The 25,259-nt window shown below is 41.0% G+C and overlaps 1 protein-coding gene across 1 annotated transcript in view; it reads left to right on the plus strand.

Annotated features, from left to right (window-relative positions):
- UTP18 (UTP18 small subunit processome component) overlaps positions 1–16,704 on the plus strand; it is a 43,573-nt gene extending 26,869 nt beyond the window's left edge. The window contains exons 11-14 of the mRNA XM_025995960.2: positions 8,683–8,857; positions 14,105–14,247; positions 15,770–15,808; positions 16,562–16,704. Coding sequence (XP_025851745.2) covers positions 8,683–8,857; positions 14,105–14,247; positions 15,770–15,794 — 343 coding nt within the window. The 3' untranslated portion in view covers positions 15,795–15,808; positions 16,562–16,704. The remainder of the gene's footprint in view (positions 1–8,682; positions 8,858–14,104; positions 14,248–15,769; positions 15,809–16,561) is intronic.
- The last annotated feature ends 8,555 nt before the right edge of the window (positions 16,705–25,259 follow it).

Genomic DNA, 25,259 nt, shown 5'->3' on the forward strand with positions numbered 1-25,259 from the left:
AAAGCACTTTTTTCTTTGGCTAGTGGTATAAATCAAACATGTTGCTAAGAAATACTGTTTGTTAATATTGTAGAAACTTTGAAAATATTATCTAGAACATGCTACTGTGTTGTCACTGGAAAGAAATGGTTGTTACACTAGGGGAAAGATGGCTCTATTCTCCTACTTGATTCTTTTTTTTTAGTATTTTTATTTTATTTACTCATGAGAGACACACACACAGAGAGAGAGAGAGAGAGAGAGAGAGAGGGGCAGAAACATAGGAAGAGGGAGAAGCAGGCTTCCCACAGAGAGCCTGATGCAGGACTCAATCCCAGGACCCCGGGATCACAACCTGAACCGAAGGCAGAGGCTCAGCTACTGAGTCATCCAGGTGCCCTCTCCTGTTTGATTCTAAAGATGCATGGGGCGAGGGGGCATTGGAGACTTACCTGGATTTCTGATTATCTTATTTTCCAAGCCACTCATCAGCACCTGAAACTTTAGATCTTCTGACAGTGGATTTTTATGACTTTCTTAGTGTATACACAACTTCAGTCAAATCTCCCTGGGTGAGAGATGAAGTGGGTCTTACCATCTGTTAGTATGGCATATGCTTTCTTCATTCCCTCCTTCAGGTTAAAATTGGGGCAAATCCTTGTAAACATCCCCACCACCATTTGAAAATTGGTCACCTACTACCTTTGGGGCATGGGGTGGGGGCGGGAAAAAAGGTAAAACCAGGCTGTGGAGCTTGGAGACCAGGTCCAAATAAAGGCCTTGACAAAGGCCCCTTCCTGTCCTATGTTCTCTCTAGTCACCACATCTACTACAGACCTATAGGGAGGGATGCCCCTATGTGAGCCCAGCATTTGCCCAGTGTGTGCATGATGGCAGTAGTCCATGGTTAGCAGAACTTCTGGGAGTAAAGCTCCTTTAAAATGAAAGCTGATGTTGAAACTAATTTTAAATAATTTTAAGCAGAATTGCCCCCAAATGACCTTCACTTAAATTTGTGAAGTTAGTTTTCTGGTCCTTGCCTCTCTTTTTTGAATTACTTTTATTATTTTATTCATTGGACCCTTTGAAGAGCCCAAAAAGGAAAGAATCTAATACTAGTTTAAACTCATTTGATTTATTTGTCCTCAGTGTAATAGAATTCTGATGTTCTTGGTCAAAGACCATTATTAGGTTTTTATTGTTATACCTGTAGAGAAAGGCCTTAGCCTTGTTAGAGGAATTTCTGAGGTTATTAGAGAGGTAGGGAGGAGTTACTGGTAGTGGAGAAGCCAGAGGCAGGAGTAGCTGAACCCCACTGGCTGGTGCTGGCTCCCTTTCTCTCCCCTTCCCCTTTCTTCTGTTAGTGCCTTGCTTCTCTTCTCTCTACCCTCTGCTGCCCTCTTTGCCCTCCTCCTCGTAGTACTGCCCTGAAACCCCTCTCTCTAGGCCTCTGCTGTTAGGAATTGACTCCTTTGGTCTAAAAACTCCTCTGTTTTGTATCTGTTAATTCTTCTCATTCAGTGTCCTGACATAAGGTAGATGCTTTGAATGCGGTTTTAGCTCTGATAGGGCGATAGGGAAACTACGATTGTAAATAGTTCCACTTATGTTGTTTTTTATGGCATTTGTTAATGTAAGGATTGCAATATGCTTAGAGTGTACTTGGGAAATGTCTGGCCTACCTTCATTCTGTGGATAGGGACTGATGCTCTGAAGTGTTCTCTAGACCACTGAAATCATTGACAGAGTAGGGCCTAGAACCCTGTAGTCTCACTTTTTCAGGTGCAGTACCTCTCTCACTCCACTGGGTGGAATCTGTAGTTAGGTCATACCTTTGCTGCATCTTCTGTAAGTGGAATAGGGTGTCTTGTTCTGTGACTTCCTAGCTGGTCCGGAAGTCAGTCATTAAAAAGAAAGACATGTGAATGTCTACTAGGTGCAAAGCACTGTATATTGAAGAATGAAAAGGAATTGAGACATGGCATATTCTGTCTTGTGTGTGATAGCCCTTTGTGTGCAGAGGCCCCTCTGACCTCAGAAGGTAGCTTACCAAATTCAGATATCCTCATAAGGTGACTGAGTGAGTCTCCTTTATTTTGTTTTATTTTCTCTGCTGACAGTGAGGAAGTTGGGAATGTCTTATCCTGCAGCCATGCCACAAATCACTAGCTTAGCCTCCTGTCTTTACTAGGGGTGCAAGCTACAAACCACTTTGGGGTCTTTGCATTTTGAGAACTTTAGGTCAATGCCATAGAAGTATCTATTTTTGCATTTTCAGATCAAAGTTCTATCAGGTGATTAGAGATTTGTTGGCTCTAGCCTTTATCAGCTCCTTATAAATACACAAATTAAAATAGCCTTTTTAGGGCTCCTGGTGGCTTAGTCAATTAAGTGGCTGCCTTTGGCTCAGCTCATGATCCCAGGTTCCTGGAATCGAGCCCCACATTGGTCTTCCTGCTCCATGGGGAGTCTGCTTCTCCCTCTCCCTCCACCGCTCCCCTCGCTCATGTGTTCACTCTCAGATAAAATCTTTAGAAAAAAATAAATAAAATTGCCTTTATTGTTCCCATCTAAATAGTTTCAAACTTTGATTAATAATTACAATGAAAAGACTTATCAGCAAATTTTTTCCCATCATTTACCATGTGCCAAGGACAGTTTTTCTTGTATAACTATATGTACATATATGTGTGTGTATTAACTATATATGTGTATGGGTGTATCTCTATATTTTTCATATATGAATTAAGTCTTATTTCCTACTTCACAATATGGGTACTATTATCTCCATTTTACAGGTTGGGGAGCTGAGGCATTGTGAGTTAAGTAACTTGGTTAATGTTACACAGAGAGTAACAGGTAGAGCCAGCAGTTACAACCCAAATAGTCTGGCTGCAAAGCCCGAGCTCTTAATGACTCTACTGCCTGTTTTGAAGCTATACTTTTCTGCATTTGTGTTTACATATGTACAGGCGGGATGTCTGGGTTGCTCATTGGTTGAGCCTCTGCCTTTGGCAGGGTCCTGGGATAGAGTCCCCATCAGGGAGTCTGATTCTCCTCTTCCTATGTCTCTGCCTCTCTCTCTCTGGGTCTCTCATGAATAAATACAATCTTAAAAAAAAAATGTAAAGGCAGTTTACTAGGAGTTTTGTAGATTAAGAAATCTTATAAGAAGCAAAGAAAGTTTATAGTTTAGTTTGTCTTGAGTATGAATCCTTTTGTACCATGTATATAATCCCTTTGGAAAATCTGCTTCAACTATTCTGTTTCAGCTTTTACATAGCTTTATTTTTTATCTCTTTAAATCTCTAAATGTACCTTGGATTGCTATTTCTTCTACTTAAATCTGGATTTTAAATCCTTAGCTTAAGACTTTGCTTCAGGATTTTTGTGATATCAGTAACCTTTCTGGGTTTGGAAAATATCAGAACTAGTCTTCTGGAACTTAAAGCTAATGAACAAGTGTCTCTTTCATCTTTGTGCTGTAGGGTATTTTCAGTATTCGTTTATTCTCATCGTTACTGTCCTGTTTCTGTTCCCTCCCTTGTTTGTGTCCAGATGGCATCTTAGTCTAATCCTGCATGTCCATCACAGTAGCCAGTACCACATTTAAAGTGTTCAGTAGCTGCATGCATGTAGTGGCTTCTCATCTTGGACAGTGCAGATACAGAGCATTTCATTATCATAGGAAGGTGTGTTGAATCACACTTTGTTGATAAAGAGGTCTAAGAGTTGGTTAATTTAACTTTTTTCATTGGTTGTTAATCATTAAACTGATTTTTGGCAGAGCCAGGTCTGGAACTCAGGTTGTCTCATTCCCAGTTCTGTGTTCTTTCCACACTGCCAACCTCAATCAAATATTTTGATTTTATATTCAGAAAATACTGGATAATTCAGGGCTATAGAAAAATATGAAATTCATTAGGATTTAGGGCCCAGAATTAATTGTTCTATCAAAAAAATTATTTTTTTTAAAAAGATTTGATTTATTTATTCATGAGAGATACACAGAGAGGCAGAGACATAGGCAGAAGGAGAAGCAGGCTCCATGCAGGGAGCCTGATGTGGGACTCAATCCTGGGACTCCAGGATCACACCCTGGGCGGAAGGGAGGCGCTAAACTGCTGGGCCACCCAGGCGTCCCAATTGTCCTTTAATTTTAGCACTCTCATTGAATATATAAAATGGGTTTCATTTTAGTTCATGTAGAGAATTTTCAGGCCATATATGTTTTACAGTGCCAGGAAAATCTTCAGGACATGTATGTTTCACAGTGCCGGGAAAACCTGTTTTATTGAATGTTGTGTTTCTGCCTTGGTTTTTTCATTGCTAAAAACATTGACCATTTAGCTAGGGACTGAGATAGAAGAACAACAGCGTGTCACCATCTTATGATTCCTGGTCCCGTGGTGAGGACAGATGTGTATCCATGTATCTCTTTATAGACAAGTCTTCATGAGGTCTGCAGTTGAGATACAGTGTTTTTTAAGAGCGCAGGAAACAGGTGAAGGCTGTCCTAACCGTCATCTGGAAAAGTATTTTTGCAGGTATTGGCACTTGAGCTAAGCATTTGAGGGCCAGGTAGGATTCAGAGAAAGGCATTGCAGGTAGTGGAAATGAAGGGTCTGGAGGGGAGACGATTCAGGTTTAGATTCTGAGTGGAGTGCAGATGGGATGACTTCTGAGGGCTTCGGCTACAGAGAGAAACAGGAGAGGGAGAACTTGTAGGGGTGTTTTACCGTGTGTCGAAGACTGTGGACATGACATTGAGTGGAAAGAGAAAGTATCAAGGTTTTTTAAGTAGAGGAGAATCGTGATTGTATCTGAATTTGAGAGTTTGAAGTAGACAGTTCCTGTGACAGCCTTTAGGGGGAGCAGCAGAGGTGCAGGGAGCTTTGAGGTGGTTGTAGTAATCCTGGTGGGGCTGTCGCTGAGGACAGTGGGAATGAGAGCAGGGGAGAGGGGCCCCTAGGTGGCTCAGCGGTTGAGCATCTGCCTTTGGCTTGGGGCATGATCCTGGGGTTCTGGGATCAAGTTCTACATCCGGCTTCCTGCATGGGGCCTGCTTCTTCCTCTGCCTGTGTATCTCTCTCTCTCTCTCTCTCTCTCTCTCTCTCTCTCTCTCGGTCTCTAATGAATAAATAAATAAAATCTTAAAAAAAAAAAAAAAAACAACGCAAGAGAGACAGGCACTGATGTTTGTGATGTATGTCATAGCCGCTTAGAGAATTGGGATGGAAGAGAAGCAGTGATGTTCTCGGGTTCCAGGCCTGAGTAGCCAGAAGAATGGACTTGTCTTAGTATGAGCGGGGAGGAGGTGGCATGTTGAAAGAGGTGCATTCATTCCCACAAGCAGAAGTGTGGTGTGGCTGAGAGTAAAGGCACTAATTTGGACGTGATAGGAGACAGGTGGTCTGGTCCGTAGGAGAAAATGAGGTGAATGAGATGCTAGAGGTAGGTGGGAAGTAGAACGCTGGGGACCAGAGTCACTGGAGAAGGGAGGTGACTGAAAGTGAGAAGAAAATCAAGAGTTTGGTCTTTTTTGGTCTTGAAAAAGAGTTCTTTGTTCAACCAGTTTAAGTTCTATATGACACCTGTGGCTAGGGGGACGCCTAGCCCCCCTTAGCTAGGGGTTGGGGGTATTGTCCCTGGTTGAATAACTACTGTTCTACCTTATAATTTCTTTTGTTCATAATATTAATTTCTTTGTGCTCTTCTTTTTTCGCACCACCACCTTGGTTCCTAGTCCTAGTTCATAAGACAAACATTGGTTTGGCTTGTTGCCATCATTCCTTTTTGTGAAAGTTTTTGTGTACCAGGACACTCTGTGGTTGCTATTCTGCTAATACATTGACTACCCGGGATTCAGGAACTTGTTTGTAGCCCAGTCAGCTGTAGTTGTGGGTGGATGGATGACGGTCATGTCTGCTTCTTTAGTTACAAGTTCTGGGGTAAGCTAGTAAGCATGCTTATTTTTCTGTTCTGTTCTTCCCCTTACCTATGATACTGGTATTTTGTTTTGTCCAGCTCGAGTCCAGTGTCTTCCACTATGTTTCATCTGGTCCAGCTTCACCTCATACTGATTTTTCCTTTCTCTGAACATAGGTCACGTACAGAGCTTAATGTGCTTTATTATATTATCTTATATTTTTGGCTGTTTCATGCAGATATTTTTTTTTCTGGGATAAATTCCTTCTGATATTTTGTATTCCTTATTACGTACTGTTGGACATACGGTACTCATTCAATAAATACTAAACACTGTCAGTGACATTAGAATCTATTTATATCAATTTTTTAAAGATTTAAACATTTATTTTTAAAAAAAGATTTTATTTATTCATGAGACACAGAGAGAGGCAGAGATATAGGTGGGGGTGGGGGTGGGGGGGGAGGCAGGCTCTATGCAGGGAGCATGATGTGGGACTCCTTCCTGGGACCCCAGGATCACGCCCTGAGCTGAAGGTAGGCGCTCACCACAGAGCCACCCAGGTGTCCCTAAAAACTTATTTTAAAGAGAGAGTGTATCCATGAGGGTGAAGAGGAGGGACAGGGAGAGAGGAACCCAGTTAGACTCTGCATAGAGCATGGAGCCTGGAGCCCAAAGTAGGACTCGATCTCATGACCTGAGCTGAAACTGAGAGTAGATGCTCAACCGACTACACTGTCCAGGCATCCCAGAATCAGTTATATTCTTTTAGCAGAAATACTACTATTAAAATAAGTTTCTATATATCAAAATGATTAACTTGTGCCATTTTTGTTCCACAAATTTAAGCAACAGTCAAGTAAGAATGAGCAGGCCTTTATTTAAAGTTCATGATAGTAAGATTTGATCTAAAATTGATATGTAGAAGAGAGCCATATGGATTATAACTTTTTGTACCTAATTAAGATGGATTTAGCCATAAATCAGTGTTCAGTAAGAAAAGAGATTTGGTATAAGTACAATGAGTAGATATTTTGATCCAAGTTAAAGTTAAAAATATGGGTAAGGAAAAGATGAAATTTGTCTTAGTCCATTTGGGTTGCTGTAATGAAGACCCATAGACTAGCTTATAAATAACAGAAGTGTATTTCTCATATTTCTGGAGACTGGGAGTCTGAGGTTGGGGTGCCAGCATGATTGGGTTCTGGTGGAGACCCCCCTCCCAGCTTACAGACAGTCGATTTTTTGTGTTCTCACACGGAAAGAGGGAGAGAGCCTCTGGGGTCACTTTTGTGAAGACTCTAATCCCATTCAGGAGGGCTCCACCATCATGACCTAATTCCCTCCCAAAGGCCCCACTCTCTAATAAGGAGGGAGGGTGGAATTAAGCTTTCATCATAGGAATTTTAGTGGAGCATAGATATTCAGTCCATAACAAATATGTTTTTTAAGGATTTTATTTATTCATGAGAGACACAGAAAGAGAGAGGCAGAGAACATAAACATAGGCAGAGGGAAAAGCAGGCTCCATGCAGGGAGTCCAATGCAGGACTTGATCCCGGGACTTTAGGATCATGCCCTGAGTCGAAGGCAGACAGACGCTCAACCACTGAGCCACCAGGGCGTCCCCCATAACAACACTAAATAAAACAGGGATATATGTTGTGTCTCCTGAGTGGTTATGGTTAGTTCTACTTAAAAGGTCTTAGAATCAAATGAGAAAATGGGTATGTAAATAGTTTGAAGACTTGAAAGCACTAACATACTGTTTGTATGCTTGGTTGTCACTGCAAGTACAGAACCTTGTGTGTGAACTGAATTGGTCTTGTTAAGGCACTGTGTCTGGTTCATTGTAGGCAGTCAGTATATACTAAGAGAATAAATGAAGATATCTGAGTGTTAGGAATGAGAGTGTTTAGTGGGATGTACATATGTCACCCTTGTGACTTTGAGACTTTATCCCTTACATCTTTCAGGTTTATGCTGCATTTGCCAATGAAATTTGAATTAAGTATCTATGAATTACAAGTGCCTGGTCCCTATTCCTTAGAAATGATACCCATAACAGGAGGTAGTCTGAACATTTACTGAAAGTTCTTGTCTGTGAATGATTCTGTTAATAGGCAGGTCATCGGGATTTACTTTTTATGAGTATTGGATGTAATTCACTGCTGGTAAACCTTTCAGTAAACTTACAGTACATGATCACTTCCGTCATTCATTGACTATAGATATTTCCAGGAGAGAGAACAAAGATACATATTACAGCTGCTGTTCCACACTGTTTTGGCAGTTCTCACAAATATAATAGAATAAAAGAGAAAAGAGGTGCTCTAAATAGGGGAAGGACAGCTCTTGTTCCCATTTTCAAATGTTGTGTTGGCCGTAAACACTGTGGGAGTGGCAGGCTTGGTCTCAGTCTTGTTCACCTTTGCATCCCAGGCACTTAATTCTAGTGCTTGGCATAAAGTTGACATTCAATAAATATTTATTGAAGGAATGAATAATGGAGAGTCTGTGCTATCTTGGATTTTTCTAGCTCACAGTTGAAAGGCTGCCAGAGTTCACAGAGTTGAGCAGGACTGTGGTAGAACTGGTAGAGTGCGTCTAGCTTTTTTGCCTTGGGATGAACTCTACAGTCTTGGTCTGTTTGTAACACAATATGATGTGATTCCTGCAAATATCAGTGTGTGGGGTTCAATCTATGTTCACTTAGGTTGTGAAAGCCCTTTTGCTCTTTTTTTAATTTGTTGTATTCCCTTTTCTCTTTGCAGTTCTAATTGTGGAGTGGTAAACATATACAATCAAGATTCTTGCCTCCAAGAAACAAATCCAAAGCCAATAAAAGCTATAATGAACTTGGTTACAGGTGTTACTTCTCTGACCTTCAATCCTACTACAGAAATCTTGGCAGTTGCTTCAGAAGAAATGAAAGAAGCAGTCAGATTGGTAATATAGCTTTACCTTTAAAAAAAAAACATTGAGGGATCCCTGGGTGGCGCAGCGGTTTGGCGCCTGCCTTTGGCCCAGGGCGCGATCCTGGAGACCCGGGATCGAATCCCATGTCGGGCTCCCGGTGCATGGAGCCTGCTTCTCCCTCTGCCTGTGTCTCTGCCTCTCTCTCTCTCTCTGTGTGACTATCATAAATAAATAAAAATTTAAAAAAAAAAAACATTGATAATCCTTGGGCTCCACATTGGGCATGGAGCCTAATTAAAAAAAAAAAAAATCTAAAATATACTGAAGGATATGTACTAGTTTCCTTCCCCCCCCCCCCCCCAAAAAAAAAAAATCTCAGATTTTAAGTTGAAAACTTTGAGGGATAATAGGAAAGAAGAGTATTGGATTATTTTTAAAAGAGTAGCTTCTTTTGAAGCTACTAGTATTCTTTTACTAGTATCATGGCTTTTGGGTGTAGTTGCAGAAGGGTTGATGCACAGTAGCTGCTAAATTTGTCTTAGGGAATATGTTTATAGCAAACACTTTATTTTTCTACAGTTGTCTTTCCTTATATCTACCTTTTAAGCCCTACTATCCTAATGGAGGAAGGGAGGCAATTCTTAGATTCTGAAAATAAATTGAACTTGAAAATTGTGTAAAAAGGTAACAGCTTACCTGGCTAGCTAGTACTTGTGAATATGCCTCCATGCTAGGAGGCCCCAAGCTCTCCCCAAGCTGGTGATTTGCTAGGATTCACAGGACTCTGTATATGATCTCAAGATCATAACCAAGAGTTACTACAAGGAAAGGATACACAGCACAGTCAGCCAAGGGAGGGGCGCCTGGGGCGAAGTCTGGTGGAAACCAGGTGCCGGCTTCTGTTCTCTCCTAGTGGAGTCACACAGGACATGTTTAATCCTGTAGGAGGTTCTGATTACATATGTTAAGTGTGCTCTATCATTAGGAAGTCCGTGCTCATGGTCCGTATTGGTGGTTGATCATGTAGTTCCCCTCTGCCTGGCATGTACCAGAATTCTAGGCCTGGAGAAGTAAAGGCAGGTGGTCCATGGAAAGCACGTGGTATGAATGCTTTAGGCCTGGGGAGCTATCCTTATCCTCTAGGGTCAGTGTCAAGTCAGTGTAGGAACTATTGATCAGTCAAGTTTCCAAAGGTGATGTAAGGGCCGCCCTTGCAGCCTCAGGTCTGCGTTACCTCCTTTCTTCCCAGCCACAGAGCCCAGCTCACGTGTCACCATGTCTCCCGGAAGTCACCTACTCTTGAGGCAGAACCAGTTTCTTATTATTTAACAGTTACTTGCTCCAGGCAGCAGGTCCACACAAGGCACAGTACTCTGAATGGCAGTGCTGCACTGTGTTGTTACGTGTGTACTACCAGATTGTAAGCCCTTAGACTCTTAGATTTATCTTGTTCGTGCAGCAAAAGGTTTTGCATGCTTCATTAGCTTTGTGTAATAGCAGCACATAGTTTCCGAAGAGTTACAAAGAGTTCTTCACAATAATTTGGGGCCAAGTAACAGTCCTCAGAGGATTAACTCACCCAAAGTCGAGAGCTAGTAAAGGGCAGAACTGTGCTTCTAGATTCTCCATTCTTCCTAGTACTTTAGTGGTTTTCCAACTGAATTCCTCTGTTCCCTGAAATGTGTACAAAACTTCAAATGGCAAGTAGAGCAAGGAGGCTAAGCCCTACCCATATCACACAGAGCAGCTTTGCTGTTATCATTGGTGTATGTTGGCATTCTCCATAAGATTTTCTTGGAGGGAACAAAGAATTCTGTTGGAAAAGAATGAAAAATACAGCATTGTGTTTTACTGCCTTTATGTTGAATGGATGGTTTGATGCATGAGAAGGTTCTAATTCAAGTCAGTTTTAAAGTCCTCAGTCCTCTAATGGGAGTGGATGACTAGCACACATTGACCTTTTATCATTTTAATGGTATTAAATTGTTCTAGAAAACCATGGGATCCGTCTCCTGTTGACATAATATATCCTGCTAGATGCCTCGTAGTTAGTTCTGCCTAGTTTGCTTCAGTGAGCATGGCAGCATTTATGGTTTTTTACTGTGGCAAAATCACACAAGGAATTCATTAGTAACAGCCAAATCCCATTTTTTAAATGGTAGTCAACCATAATATCTAATGGAAAGAAGCCAGGCATAGCAGCTTCAGAATGCCTCAGCGAAACAGCATTAGTATCATTAAAGGCAGTCTCTTATAATGATCCAAACAATCCTGTTACCCCAGCACAAAGCAGTGAGTATAAATCTAAGCCATTGCGGCAGTAAGAGACTCAGAAGTTAAATTGTTAGTGCATCTACAATATTTGATAGTAGAAAGTCGTGGAACTTTTTATCCATTAAATTAAGGATGAGTGAGCTTTTTACTTGATGAATTTTGATACCTTGGCCCTTAAATGTAATGCAGATGTGGTGTCGGAGGTAAAGGGAACTTTCTGAGGTAAAGAAGTTGTGTTTTTTTCTTTTCTTTTAAAGAATCTATTTATTTTAGAGAGCATGCGTGAGTGCAAGGGGTTGGGCGCGAGGAGCAGAGGGAGAGAGAGAAACTCAAGCAGCAGACTCCCCTCTGAGCATGGATCCTGTGGTGGGGCTTGATCCCAGCATCCTGAGATCATGACCTGAGTCAAAATCAAGTGTCAATGCTTAATCGACTGAGCCACCAGGCGCCCTTGAGCTTTTTCTTAATTAACAGTTCAATTAGAGCTTTTAATACAAGGGCCATAAAGAGAGGTTTGAGCACAGCTGATGTCTCAGCAGGTGGGTGGGAGTTGGCTGGTTTGAAGGAGGAAGTGCTGATTCAGGGGCGGGGGTGGGGGAGGTGGGTACTTCACAAATAGATACAGCTGGGTCTCTTAGGAGACCACTGTAAACATGTTTTTGCTCTTGATAGTCAAGTCTAGAGGAGATAAAATATAAAAATAAGTGGTTGATGAATTGGTTTTTATCCTCTGTCTGAAGGAGCACACTGGCCTGTTGTATGAAGCCATGGCCAACTGTGTAGAGTTGTGTAGGTTATTTGTTATCTGAGGAATCACCATTTATATCATAAACTTTGTTAAGTATGTGTATTTACCACAGTATTTCTGATACTCTCTTCTGTTTATTTAGCTAAAAATAACACAGTGACCTTCTGGTAAAAATGGCTTTTAAAAAATTTATGTTATGTCTTATGCCCCAATGTTTGCCCCATAGTGAGTTCCCTATTTGTAATAAGCAGTTGACCTAAGTATAAAGTTACATGAATCCAAATTAGGAGACTGTTTTTTCCAATTTAGGTTAGAAAATAAAGAGGATGGCTTAATTATCTTTAAGAAGTTATTCAAGTGGAAAGGTCAGTTCTGGTGTGTTTCATTTTGGAAGAGTCAGAAAAGCAGCTTCTCAGACTTCAATGTCATGCTAGCAAAGTTAATAAGCAAATATCTGGGGCATAGTTTAAAAGTACCAGGTGACATATAGGGTGGAAACAAAAGTGAGGCATAGGACAGTTGGCACTTGTAGAAAATGGTTATTTCCTGATGGTCTGTTCCCATGATGCCTTGGATCTCCTGTTTAAAGTCGGTGCTTGCTTGGAGGATGCAAACTTAGAACAGCCTAAGCAGAGTACAAGAAGCCAAACCACTTTTCAAAAATTCATATAATTTCCACATTCCCAAAGTAAGTGTAAATAAATTTTGCAATATTCACATTGTGGCTTCTCTCCTGAAATAACTAGTCTGCGTTAAGTATTTAGTTTTTTTTAAAAATATATTTTTCAAGGAACCTATATAGAAAATGGTATTTAAGAACTTTAAAAGTTAAGATCAAGTCCAGGCACTGCCAGCTTCTTGGCTGTAATGGATCTAGACCACTTCTCAGTAGTACTACTGTCTGTGTGTTGATGCTATGCTGCACAGGAAGACTCTGCTTTCTGGGAAAGTTGAGAATGGAAGTGGCTTGGAGATTCACCTTGAACTTTGCTTTCTTTCTTTTTTTTTTTTAAATGTTTATTTATTTATGATAGTCACACAGAGAGAGAGAGAGAGAGAGAGAGAGAGGCAGAGACACAGGCAGAGGGAGAAGCAGGCTCCATGCACCAGGAGCCCGATGTGGGATTCAATCCCAGGTCTCCAGGATCGCGCCCTGGGCCAAAGGCCGGCACTAAACCGCTGTGCCACCCAGGGATCCCTGAACTTTGCTTTCTTACACTTAACAAAACGGTCGGTAGGTATATATCAGAATGAATAGGGCCTAATAAGTGACTAACTGAAATCTATAGACAGATGTGTATATCACTAGGTTTTACCCGGGGCTCATCTATGAAAATAACCTTGATTGGATGGTTTAAAGTCTCATCTAAACGTGTGGAGGGTGACAGGCTACCAACATAAATAGCTGAGCGATAGCTCTCCGCATATCTTGGAATATGAAGGTACAGTATGTTTTAGAAGAGGTAGAGAATATTTGAAAGTGAGAGTTGTTAAAATCCTAGTCTACTTTGGGTAACTGCTTTTGTGCTAGCGTTCTGTTTATCCACAAGTCGGATGAGGACTCGTTCCATCAGTCTTAGGTTCAGGCTCATTTTCCCCTGAAGTAGACTCTTTTGGAGAAAGAGCCTGTGTGGCCCCCACCCCCACGCCCCATGTTTAGGTCAGGCCTGGGAGTGAGTTTTTGGCTCTGTCTAAATTGGAATGCAGTTTCACTTGACGAAGCAGGTTTTCATGAGTTTGTTTTCCTTCAGAGGAGATTGGAAAAGGCCAAGAATACATTATATAGGTTGAAAATAAAAGTGTAGAAAGGAAATTATGTGATATTGGAATAGTTGGTAGGACTTTGCTAGGCTTCAGTTATATAAAATCAGACTCTTCATAGTTGAGGTCATAATTGTGACCAAATTTTAGTATTGTTTACCGTGATCCTTACGTTACAGCAGTAATGGGTACCGTTGTGTGGACTTTTACTTTAGTGTGTGTGTTCATTTACTCATTCACTCAGCAAACGTCAGAATCTCACGGAGCACCATGCTAGATGCTGCATTAGAAGTATTAAGGAGACATTTTTCTTCTCTTCCTCCGTTCTCTTAGTTAAAGCAAATCGAAAAGCAAATTTTAATTTCAGAACACTTTGCTCTGTACTACAATCAAAATGAACTTACTGTTCCATCAGAAAGGTGGACAATACCTAAAATTTAAGAAAGATGAGTTTGCAATTATTGTGATTTAAAGTTTTGAACTATTTCCTACAGGTTCACCTTCCCTCCTGTACAGTATTTTCAAACTTCCCAGTCATTAAAAAGAAGACTATTTCTCTTGTTCATACCATGGATTTTTCTCCCAGAAGTGGATATTTTGCCTTGGGGAACGAAAAGGGCAAGGCCCTGCTATATAGGTGGGTGTTATTTATCTGTTTTAAACGTCAGAAATACTTGTAACCTTCTTTTGAGAGTATGAAGAGATACTGTTGTTATATTCTCATTTCAGCACTTAAATGCAGTTTATTAATTCTGCAGCTTATTGATCAACTACAGTCATAAATTATTAATTGTAGAGTTAAGCTTGTCAATTTAGCTTGACTGTCCTCATTGTCTAACAAAATGCATCTTTCTACCATAAAATGTGACTAGAAGAAAAGTTCACCTGGAGGTTTATTTATTAATTAAAAAAATATTTATTTGGGAGTGGTAAGGTATATTTTGAGAATGTCAATTTGAGGAAGAGTAGCCACTTTAATGATGCCACTTTCTTAGTGCCTTATGTTTAGATTAACCCTTGTCGATTTGATAATTCATATTTATTCCACAAGATTTAAGTGATTTTTTTTTTTTTTTTTGAAAAAGGTACTGCTTTCCCTGCAGCTGTAGCTGTAAATAAGGATATCAACCATAGAGAGATCTAAAAGTTATGCTCTGCCCAGGTTCTTTTCTGCACTCAACATATTGGGCTATAAAGCGGGAACAAACAAACTCTAATTGCATAGTTGCTAGAAGATACAGGTGACGAGGTGGCTCTTCTGGGGGAGCTGATGAACTGGAAGCCTGTAACTTTGGTCACAGCCTCTGTCCTTGCTCCCTTGAGTTGATGGTGAATATTGCTTAGGACCCTATGTTTATTTCAGGATACTGAAATCTGGCATGAAGAAAAGGAGGAATGTAAATTGGTTTTGAGGAGATAATTGTGAAAAGAGGATATAGCAAACAGTAATAAGATCTCAAGTTCTGCTTTGAAAGGAAAATGGGATACACCTGGAAAATTGATGCATTCCATCATTCTCCTTCCCAATCATTTTTGGAGTGGTTCTTTTAGTTCAAGTTTTATAAAAGCATGCAGGTTCCTACTGCACTTAGAAATTCTCTCCCAAAGCTTTGATTTTATTATAATTGCATCCTCTTTTCTCTAAGTTTAAGCACTAGAAGCATTAGGGTCTTCTTGAGAGCACTGCTATCTAGTGAGACTGTTTCTAGCAAGTGAGTTGGACTAACGTGTCTGTTGGGTACGACTGATGAGGTATTTCCTAGACTCCCACTGATGCTGTGGAGCAAGTGTAATTTTTTTTTTTTTTAAGATTTTATTTATTTATTCATGAGAGAGAGAGTAGGCAGAGGGAGAAGCAGGCCTCCATGCGGGGGGAGCCCGATTTGGGACTTGATCCTGGGATCACACCCTGAGCTGAAGACAGACGCTGAGCCACCCAGGCGTCCCACAAGTGTAATGTTTTTACTAAAATCTGAGGAGTTAGCTTTAGGATCCTTCAGAATGTCAGATTGAGGAGTCTTAACCTAGCTGCCTGGTGAGAATGATTACAATCACATTTTTCCCCCTGAAAATCTTCCTATTTGCTATTCCGTGATCTGATTGACAATACTCCTGGTAATCACACAGTTGTTTAGATGATTTGTCTTTTACTTTTTCAGGTTGCACCATTACTCAGACTTCTAAAGAGAATATTTAAAGTAAGAAAATCTTTTATTCTTTAGGTTTTAAAGGTTATATCCATTGCTGTCATTTAGCAGAGGGACCACCTTAGCTGTACCTGGGTTGCTGTATCTTTGGGTGGGGAAGTAGGATGGAAGTAGATCATGAACAGCCTAGTTGGACTTGAACCCTCCTTGGGAATTTTTATTCCAATCACAATTGGGCTCTTTTTCTGAGGTCAGATTTCTAATATGGTGTTCGGTAATGGTCATCAAAATTGTTATTACTGAACATGTAATCCACAAAGGATAGACATAATAGTGAGAAGTATCTTCAGATACAGTTACAGTTTCCATGGCTCAAACCCCCTTATTTTTATGCTTCTTGAGAGATTAAAAATGGCTTGCCCTTTGGCAACTTAAATGGTAGCTTGTCATGGAGCTAGGTAATGGCTGGTCATTAGTTTTGCTGCCCAGTATTTAAAATAGTAGGACATCCTTCCCTTTTCCATGGCTTGATCTTTGACTTGGAAATGTGGTGGTTCTGAGGTTGAGCTTTGCATTGGCTTGTTCATCACAATTGACTAAGTTGGTCTTTTCTGAGTTTCATACATGTTCTCTCCACATTGAGGAGACTCTTGAGAGTGCATATAGGTTTAATTGTTGAACAAAACATAAGCCAAGAGGGGAAAAGTGGTCTGTCCTGCCTCTCCAAATTATAGAGCCAGCATGTATGTTTGTTGATGACTAGCAGCTGTAAATCTTGTATAATTTCTTTTGTTCTTTTCTCAGATGCAGTTGAGCCACAAGAGAAGCCCATCCTGATATATCTTTTCAGAAACTTTCTAATGTGTGATGATATATGTATAATGATTTGAGTCAGCTGTGCTTATTTAACAGCAACGTCTTAATAAATAGCAACTTTTGTTTGAAAATTATGTTGTTCTTTCCTTCCCACCTACACACAAACACACTGTTTGGGACGCATTTCTTTTCTGACTAAACATGAGAGATTGGAAACACCTGTCAGGAGCCAGAAATAATACAGAAAGATACTCTCCTACTTCACAGTTTACCCTAATTACTATTTCCCCCTTTCCCAGCATAGAACTCTCCGTGTTTCAGTGTATCAGCTAACAGAGCCTCTTTGGAGCTTTGGAGCTATTGAGGTCACTTGGCTTGATAGGAGAGCAGTGAGATCTCATGGAATTAATTTTGAGCTTCCAAGTTTTCTTGGAATGGTGATAATGGAAATAAGACTTTTCTGGGCATATTACTTCAAATTGTCATTGGTGTTTGTGGGGGTTACATGTGTCCTGATTAGCCACTCCATTTCCTAGAAATATTTATTATGTCAATTTAAATGTTCCATTTAGGGGCACTTGGGTGGCTGAGTCGGTTAAGCATCTGCCTTCGGCTCTGGTCATGATCTTGGGCTCCCTGCTCAGTGGGGAGTCTTCTCCCTCTGCTTCTCCCCCTGCTCATGCTCGCTCGTTCTCTCAAATTAAAAAAAAAAAAAAAAAAGTTCCATTTAATTTAGGTTCCAGGGCTGATGGTTGCCTAATTTGGTTGTAGTGTAACTTTGTTTTAAACCAGTCTCTACATTTCTTAGGGAATGCTGACATCGACCATGTATTTAAGGAGTATTAGTTATGCAAAGTATCAAGTAGGTCTAAGAACTTTCACCCCACCCCCTTGCAAACACCTGGAAAAGTCAGGTTAGAGGAAGAAGTTTTTTGACAATGGCTCTGACTCTGCCCGAAGAAATAACGGATCCCACTTAACTGTATTTCAAACAAACAGCTCAGTGAAGGGCATCTTCAGTGTCTTCAAGGTCCTTCTAGGCCATCTACTGGTGATGACCTAGAGCAGCCCAATAGGTCTTGTGTTAACGTGTGCTGGGATCTTTCTGAAAAGACACTTTTTATTAAAGGTGGGCTATTGGCTGTGTAATTGTAGAGGCCCCTACCTGTCCCCTCCTTGCTGAGCAACAACTTCCGTAGTAGATATTAATGCTAAAAATGTCAGTCCTGAAACTGTTGATATGTTCGTGTTATGCCTCTCATGAAGTACTAGAGGGCAGCATTGGACTGCAAGTAATCAAAGGCAAGGCTCTTCATAGCTGTTTATCATCACCTCCTCTTTAACTTCGGCTACATCATTGTTTATTTCAGATACGGATACCAAGCCTTCGATGTGCTTATTTTGCATATGCTTTTCAGTTCCTAGGAGTATAAGGATTTACAGGAATTAATCATTCTAGAGAAAATGATGGAAGTAGGAGTTGAAATTTTAACTACTTTTTAACACCTCTAGATCATTTTTATACTCTGCGAGGGGCAGAGCAAAGAATTCCCAGTTCTGATCTCTAAGATAGATAAATGTGCTGTTTGCTCTACAGACAGGCTACCAAACCTGTGTCTTGTCTTTGAATGTTTATTTACCCTCGATGGGAGTTGGGAATTTTAGTCAGATTCTCATTGCTTTGTGTAGCTAGTGCCAAGCTAAGTCCTCGAGGAGTTGAGAGCCACAGTCATGATCTCATTTACAGTTCTCTCTTGGCACTTGCTACGATAGCATGAATGTGGCTTCTGTCTGTTTTGGGATGGGGGGGCATCTTGAGCTGTGATGTGATATTTTGCTGTCCAGAGCCTCACAGGATATACTCAGGTTTATTTGGAGTTTGAAATTGAAATCTTTGGTGTATCCCACTCATCTCTCCCCTATCCCCACTAATAGTGATCTAAAGAATTATTAATCTGTTGAAATTCTTGTAATTGTCTGAACAGATTACAGATGAGAAGTCTTTCCAGATGTAAGTGTGCATATGTAAGTCTGGTGAGGCTATGGAGCCCTTATCAAGTCTGCACAGAATGTGGTGACCTACTGCAGGGCTTGTGACCAGCATTTCTGCACTTCAGCTAGAGGATGGGATGGAAACCAGCAAATGTGCATGAAAGGAAGTGCCTACCACTAGCTCAGGCTACTAGACATCCCATTTTATGCATTTCCAAATTCATCACAAAGAAAAATCACATGAGACACAAGCATTGTCTCTTCTGCCATTCTCATGAGGAAATGGGGGGGCTGGGGCAAGAGGTGTGGGGAGAAGGTAGGATGTGGAGTGGAAATAGCATTTCTGAGCCTCTGACACTGTACTTTTGCTGACATCAGTATATGCATGTAATCTCATGAAATTCTCATTGTCCCTCTAAGGAAAGGGATACTTTTTTTTTTTTATAGTTGCAACTTTTTTAAAGATTTTGTTTATTTATTCATAAGAGACACAGAGGCAGAGACACAGGCAGAGAGAGAAGCAGGCTCCATGCAGGGAGCCTGATGTGGGACTTGATCCTGGGACTCCAGGATCATGCCCTGGGCTGAAGGCAGGTGCTAAACCGCTGAGCCACCCAGGTGTCCCAACTAGGGACCAGGTGTCCTTAGTTGCAACTTTTTAAAAAAGATTTTATTTTAGAGAGAAAGGGAGTGTGAGCAGTGGGAGGGGCAGAGGGAAAGGGAGAGAGGGAATCCTCAAGCAGACTCCCAGCTGAACACAGAGCCTGAAGACTCAGCACTAGATCTCACAACCCAGAGGTCATGACCCGAGCCAAAACTAAGAGTTGGACTAACCGAGTAAGCCACCGAGGCGCCCTGAGACTTACTTTTTACAGGGAAATAAATTGAGTTTTGGAGAGGTTGAACATCCCAGTCTCTAAAGCCATCATCCTTAAATTGATCACTGATCCTCAAAGTAGGGTGTGCTTACTCTAACAGTATACAGCCCTAATAGATGGCGGGAGGGAAATAGTACAACTCCCATGCTGTGCAAAATGTATTTATACTAAAGATTGTGTGGGTCATCTATAAACAAATATGTTTATTTTGGGAATATATACTCAAGGCCATCAGTTTGGAGGTCTAACCTATTGCCACAGCAAACCTGGCACATCCCAAACTGAACACATTTCGACACCCTTCCCTCCACTATCCCAAACTTGTCTTCGCATTCCCTGTCACGTTAACAGCTCCTCCATTAACCTAGTCACTTCAACAAGGTACCTGAGACTGACTTGAAACCTGAGATTTTTCTCTCTCTCTCCTTCTCACCACAAGGACTAGTTACTAAGCCATTTTATTTTTCTTGCAAAAAGCCCTTTTTTCTTTATCTATTCCCCAGCTCTAATCAGCCCTCATCTGTTAATCCCCTGGCTGGGTGTCATTACTTCCTGCTTCACGCTTTTCAGTTGGATGTTCACATTGCAGCCAGAGATTTTATTTAAAAAAACATTTATTATGGAAAATTTCAAACATACTCAAAAGGAGAGATACTAATATAATAAACCTCTTTGGAGGGATCACCCAGCTTTGGCAATAATCAGCTCCTGGAAATCTTTATGTCCCCACCTACACACTCTCTGGTAATTTTGAAGCCAAGCCAAGATGTATCACTTCATCTGTAAATATTTGAGTATGTATAGAGATGTGTTTTAAAAATACAAATCTCAACGTACTACTCTTGCTCAAAATCCTACAGCTCATCTCTCCCAAATCCTTTCCTTTCCCCATCTACAGAAAAGATATAATAATTGAGCTGCCTTGCAGGACTAGTTATCAGGCTAGACCAGCTCCTGGCCCAGAGCAAGCTGTCAATGAATGTTAGCTGCTGCCATTATAATCCATTGTGACCACAGTCATGGACAAGATGATACTCAAGCTCCTTCATTTGGTAGAGAGGCCCATTATCTATCTGGCCTCTTCTCATCTCTCCAGCTTTCTCATTTACCTGGTGCTCCAGAAATCTTGAGCTACTTGAAATTTCTCCCCCATACCTTTGTTCTTGCTGATGCTTCCTCCTCGCCTTTTCTTTTTCTCCCTTTCAAACACTGCACATCTAGCAGGATGGAGATGGACTTCTATCATGGTACCTATACCCTTTGTTGCATTTGTTTCTTTGTTTATATGGTCTTTTTATGGAAGGTTTGAAGTGGTTTTCCAAAACACACAGTGAAGAGAAAAAAGATAAATGAATCAGGGTCTGGAAAAATGGAGGTGTAAGACTGGAGAAATTGGAATCCAAATGTATAGGCCATGTATGGTTACTAAAGTTGAACTGTAATTGTTTTTTTTTTCTTTCAGTTTTTAGCTTAAATACTCAAATATGTTTTTTGGAAAAAATGTACTTCAAGAAAAATGAAAGTCTTTTCCCTTCATACCTGAGGGGACCTCTATTAATAAATAGTTGGATGGGTATCTTCCTAGTAGGTTTTTTGTTTTTATTTTTGTCATCAATTACTTGTGTTCAGATGCAAGAAACAAAACCTTTTTTTTCAGACTATGGCTCAGCACCACTTTTCTTTCTTTTTTAAAGATTTTATTTATTTGAGAGAGAGAGAGAGAGAGAGAGCAAGCATAAGCAGGGGGAGAGGAAGAGGGAGAAGCAGACTCCCCACTGAGCAGAGAACCCGATGTGGGACTGGACCCTGAGATCATGACCTGAGCTGAAGGCAGATGCTTAACTGACTGAACCACTCAGGTGCTCCAGTAGTCTCAGATTTTAATACTCTCCAACTATTTTCATTTAATTTCACTTATCTGACAGATGTGATAGGATGGACTTAGCTCATTCTTTGTAACTTTTGCATAGTATGTCTTATTGAAAAGCACTTGGGTAGTTTCCTGTCTTTTAGTATTGCAAGCAATGCTGCAAGTAGCTTCCTTATATAGGTCTCTTTGTATACATGTGTATTTTCCCCACGAGAGATACCTGAAGTAGAATTGCCGGCTAAACACATTAAAAAATATTTTTTAAAGATTTTATTTGACAGAGAGAGAGAGAGAAAGACAGAAAGAGCACAAGTAGGGGGAGCAGCAGGCAGAGGGAGAGGAAGAAGCAGACTCTCCATTGAGCAGAGAGTCCAATGTGGGACTAGATCCTGGAATCATGACCTGAGCCAAAGGCAGATGCTTAATTAACTGACCGAGCTACCCAGGCGCCCCCACATTTAAATTTTTGATTAAAAATTTTGATAGAAATTCTCTAAAGTATCTATGACAATGACATTCCCACCGACGGTAAATGAGAGAATCACTTCCCTCTTTCTCTTTGACAGGCAATGATAAAAATCTTACCACTAGATATTGAGTAATGAGTGAAAAATGATAGCTATCATTTGAATTTGCTTGTGCTGTATTTTGATTTCATCCATTGGAAAAGGAGCAAAAGTTACATAATTCACATTGTGTCTAAGAGAAGTTAATTCTAGTTCCTCAGAGAAAGTAGTCTCCCCTCCCTCCTTCCTGACTGTATTTGTTAACACATTTTTCTCCTGTTATTACTTTATTCATCTTTGTAACTCAACATCTAGTTCAATGCTTGCTCCACATATTAGATACATAATTTTATAAGCTTAAAAAAGTCTGACTTGATTATAGAGAGAACAAAGGGGAAATGTGGGGTAATGATGACCAAAAGCATATTTCCAGAATCCCAAATCAAGATACATGGATTGGCTAAGGATTTTTGTGCCTCTCTCAGATATGAGAAGCCATCTTAGAGGTATAATATGAAATTAGAAATGATGAAACTTCTAAGGTATTTTGATGGTTTATATAGAGAGCAGGTCAGAATATTTGGAATTGGGACTATTTTAGAGGTTAAATTGTAAAGTAGAGCTTAAGAGGGAATCCTGAGGCATAAGGAGAGATGAACTATATATAGGTAGCTGGAGGCGAAGCTCAAGTCAGTAGTTTTTAAAATAGATGATGAGAATAAACCGTGAAACTTTGAATCAGCCAGCAGCCGGCAAATGCGTTTTCTCATTGACAGCCAAGCAGTGATAAAATTCCCTCATTGTAGGTCCTGCCTCCCCGTCAGAAAGCATACATGGGCTTGGCATAGTAAAGTGAAATAAAATTTCCAGAAGTCCCAGTAAGACGGTATACTGTTATTTTATATGCTATTTTCCTCAAACCCTTGCTTCTTCCAACATAATTCCTTCCTCCTATGGTACCTTCATCTAGATTTTCAGATCATCCATCTCCTACCTTCCCCAACCCCTCCCAACCCCTAGGATATCTCAGTTGAGAGACTGCGTGTGTCAGGTGCTCTGTTGTTCACCCTGGATTCCTAGTAGTCCTAGATGGATACAGTCCCCACCCTCATGAAGGGAAAGTCCCATGTTAGGTAATTACCAGTTCAACCAGTGTGATCAAAGTGGAAGGGCAGAGTGCTTTGGGAACATGGAGGGGGTGGGGGGAGCTTGACCAGATCTAATGGGTCCCCAAGGAGGCCATGTTGAAATTGAGTTTGGAAGACAGGAGGAGTTCCTCCCCACTGCCCCTCCAGCCACCTCATGCCACTTCTCCTCCATGCTCTGTGGAATCACCCAACCTCTTATGAAGAAGATGCCCTATGCATTCCCTAACTGCTTCTCTTTAGGTGGCACCCTGGGTCCTCCAGGAAGCTCTTGGGACTCCTGTGGACCTCTCCCTCCTCTTGGATAGCTCTGCCTCAGTCATCCCTTCTGTTTGCTGAGAATGGACACTGCAGTGACTCTTCTTATTGCCCTAACATGACTTTGAAAGGGCATGAAGCAATCATTTTGTTTTATTTCTAAGTTTTGGATAACTTGCTTATGATGTTCATATGGCACTTTAGCATTGAGTCCAGCAAGTGTAAGGTCTTGATAAGTTGTATTACTGCTATTATTATTTTTTAAAAATGTTAGCTATGGCTTTTTAAAAAAGATTTTATTTATTTGAGAGAGTGAGAGTGAGAGAGATCACAGAGAGAGAGAGGGAGAAGGAGAAGCAGACTCACCACTGAGCAGGGAGCCAAATGCAGGGCTTGATTCCAGGACCCTGGGATCCTGACCTGAGCCGAAGGCAGATGCTTAACTGACTGAGCCACTCAGGTGCCCTGTTGCACAGTTTTAAAGACATGGGGCCTTCTTGGGGATGTGCTCCAGGAGGCAGTACGGTGTCATAGTTAAGAGCACAGAGTCAGTCAACTTGCTTTAAATAGCCCAAATCTTTGACACTCTCCAAGTCTCAGATTCTTGCCCTATAAAAAAGAGAGAACTGCAGAGCCACTCCAGAGCTTGGTGGAGAATTAGGAGGCACTACAGCAACAAAGCCACGCCCCGTGGCCCGGCACATGGCAAGCATTCAACAAATGCCAGTTATACTTATTTCCTCATGTGATGCTAGAGCTGCCTCCAGAGGTAGGCAGGGCAGGTGCTATTAACCCTTTTATACCCCGGGAAGGCTCAGTTTCAGAAATGTTAAATGACTTGATCTGAGGTCACAAATCCAGTAAATGGCAATCAGGCCCCCAGGTGTCCTGACTCTGAGTTTGGTGCTCTTCCTCCTCTCAGAGTGGCCTTTGGAACAAATGGTCTTTCCCTTGGGAACCTACATGACCCACTTACGTGTTTGTGAATTCTCTTTTTGGCTTCTCCTCCTCTTGCCAGAATTCTTCCTGGTGCTCACATCCAGAGGCCTAAAGGCCAAATTTCTGCCTGTGGCTCAGTGGCCGCCAGGATGGGATGCAGGCCTATCTCAGGAGGGATCAGGAAGGGTGCTCAGTGGTTACGGGGCTGGTAGGTCCACCAATACAGAGGATGCCTTGAATCTTCAGCTGGGCATTCACTTAGTTGTCTGTTGAGTGGAATTACTTCGAGTCCCTCCAAAGACCTATCTATATGTTCATGCATTTGAAAATTGCAGAACCGTTTAATCCTTAAAGCAGATATTGTAAAAAAAAATATGTATGATATTGCTGAAAAGATACTAATGAATTTTACACTGTTGCACTTTCTGCAAAGGATAACTTCTCATGCAAGGCCTCTGGGGTTCTCGCTTTTATATGTCACCAAGAACATTGCATTGTGTTCAGTAAAAGCCTTGGGTTTCATCCTTCTTCATTGTTTGATACATTTATAGGGTAGATGCTGGTGTCTCCTTGTTCTCTTACTCTGGAGTACTAATTTCTGAAGCAAAAGTTCTCTTGCTTGTTGGCTAAGTGACTCTGGGTAAGTCACTGAACCCCTCTGAGCCTTTTTTTTGTCACATTGGAAATGATGATAATTATCTCGCAGAGATGTGTAAAGGGTTCAGTGAGAGGATGTGTTGAAAGCGCCTCCCATAGCCCTGTCCCTGACATTCAGCAGGTGCTTAGTTAGCCGGAGTTCCTCTTTATCTGGTATTTCTATAGACCTTCACATTTATCCATGCAGAGCCACATTCATTATCTTATTTTCTTCTGACCCTGTGAAGCACATGGGACCAGTATTAATTTGAAATATAGATAGATATGGTTAAATTGCCTTACAAAAACCTTTATCAGTTCATACCCTCATCGACCCTGAGTGAAAATCCCCAACTGACTGTCTTTACTTAAGCATATCATAGTTTTTTATTGAGAAAGAAAACACAGATACAAAAAGCCACACATAACAAAAGCATGGCTCAATGACTTATTATAAGATCA

Source organism: Vulpes vulpes, chromosome 2 (genome assembly GCF_048418805.1).
Source record: "Vulpes vulpes isolate BD-2025 chromosome 2, VulVul3, whole genome shotgun sequence".
NCBI lineage: Eukaryota > Metazoa > Chordata > Mammalia > Carnivora > Canidae > Vulpes > Vulpes vulpes.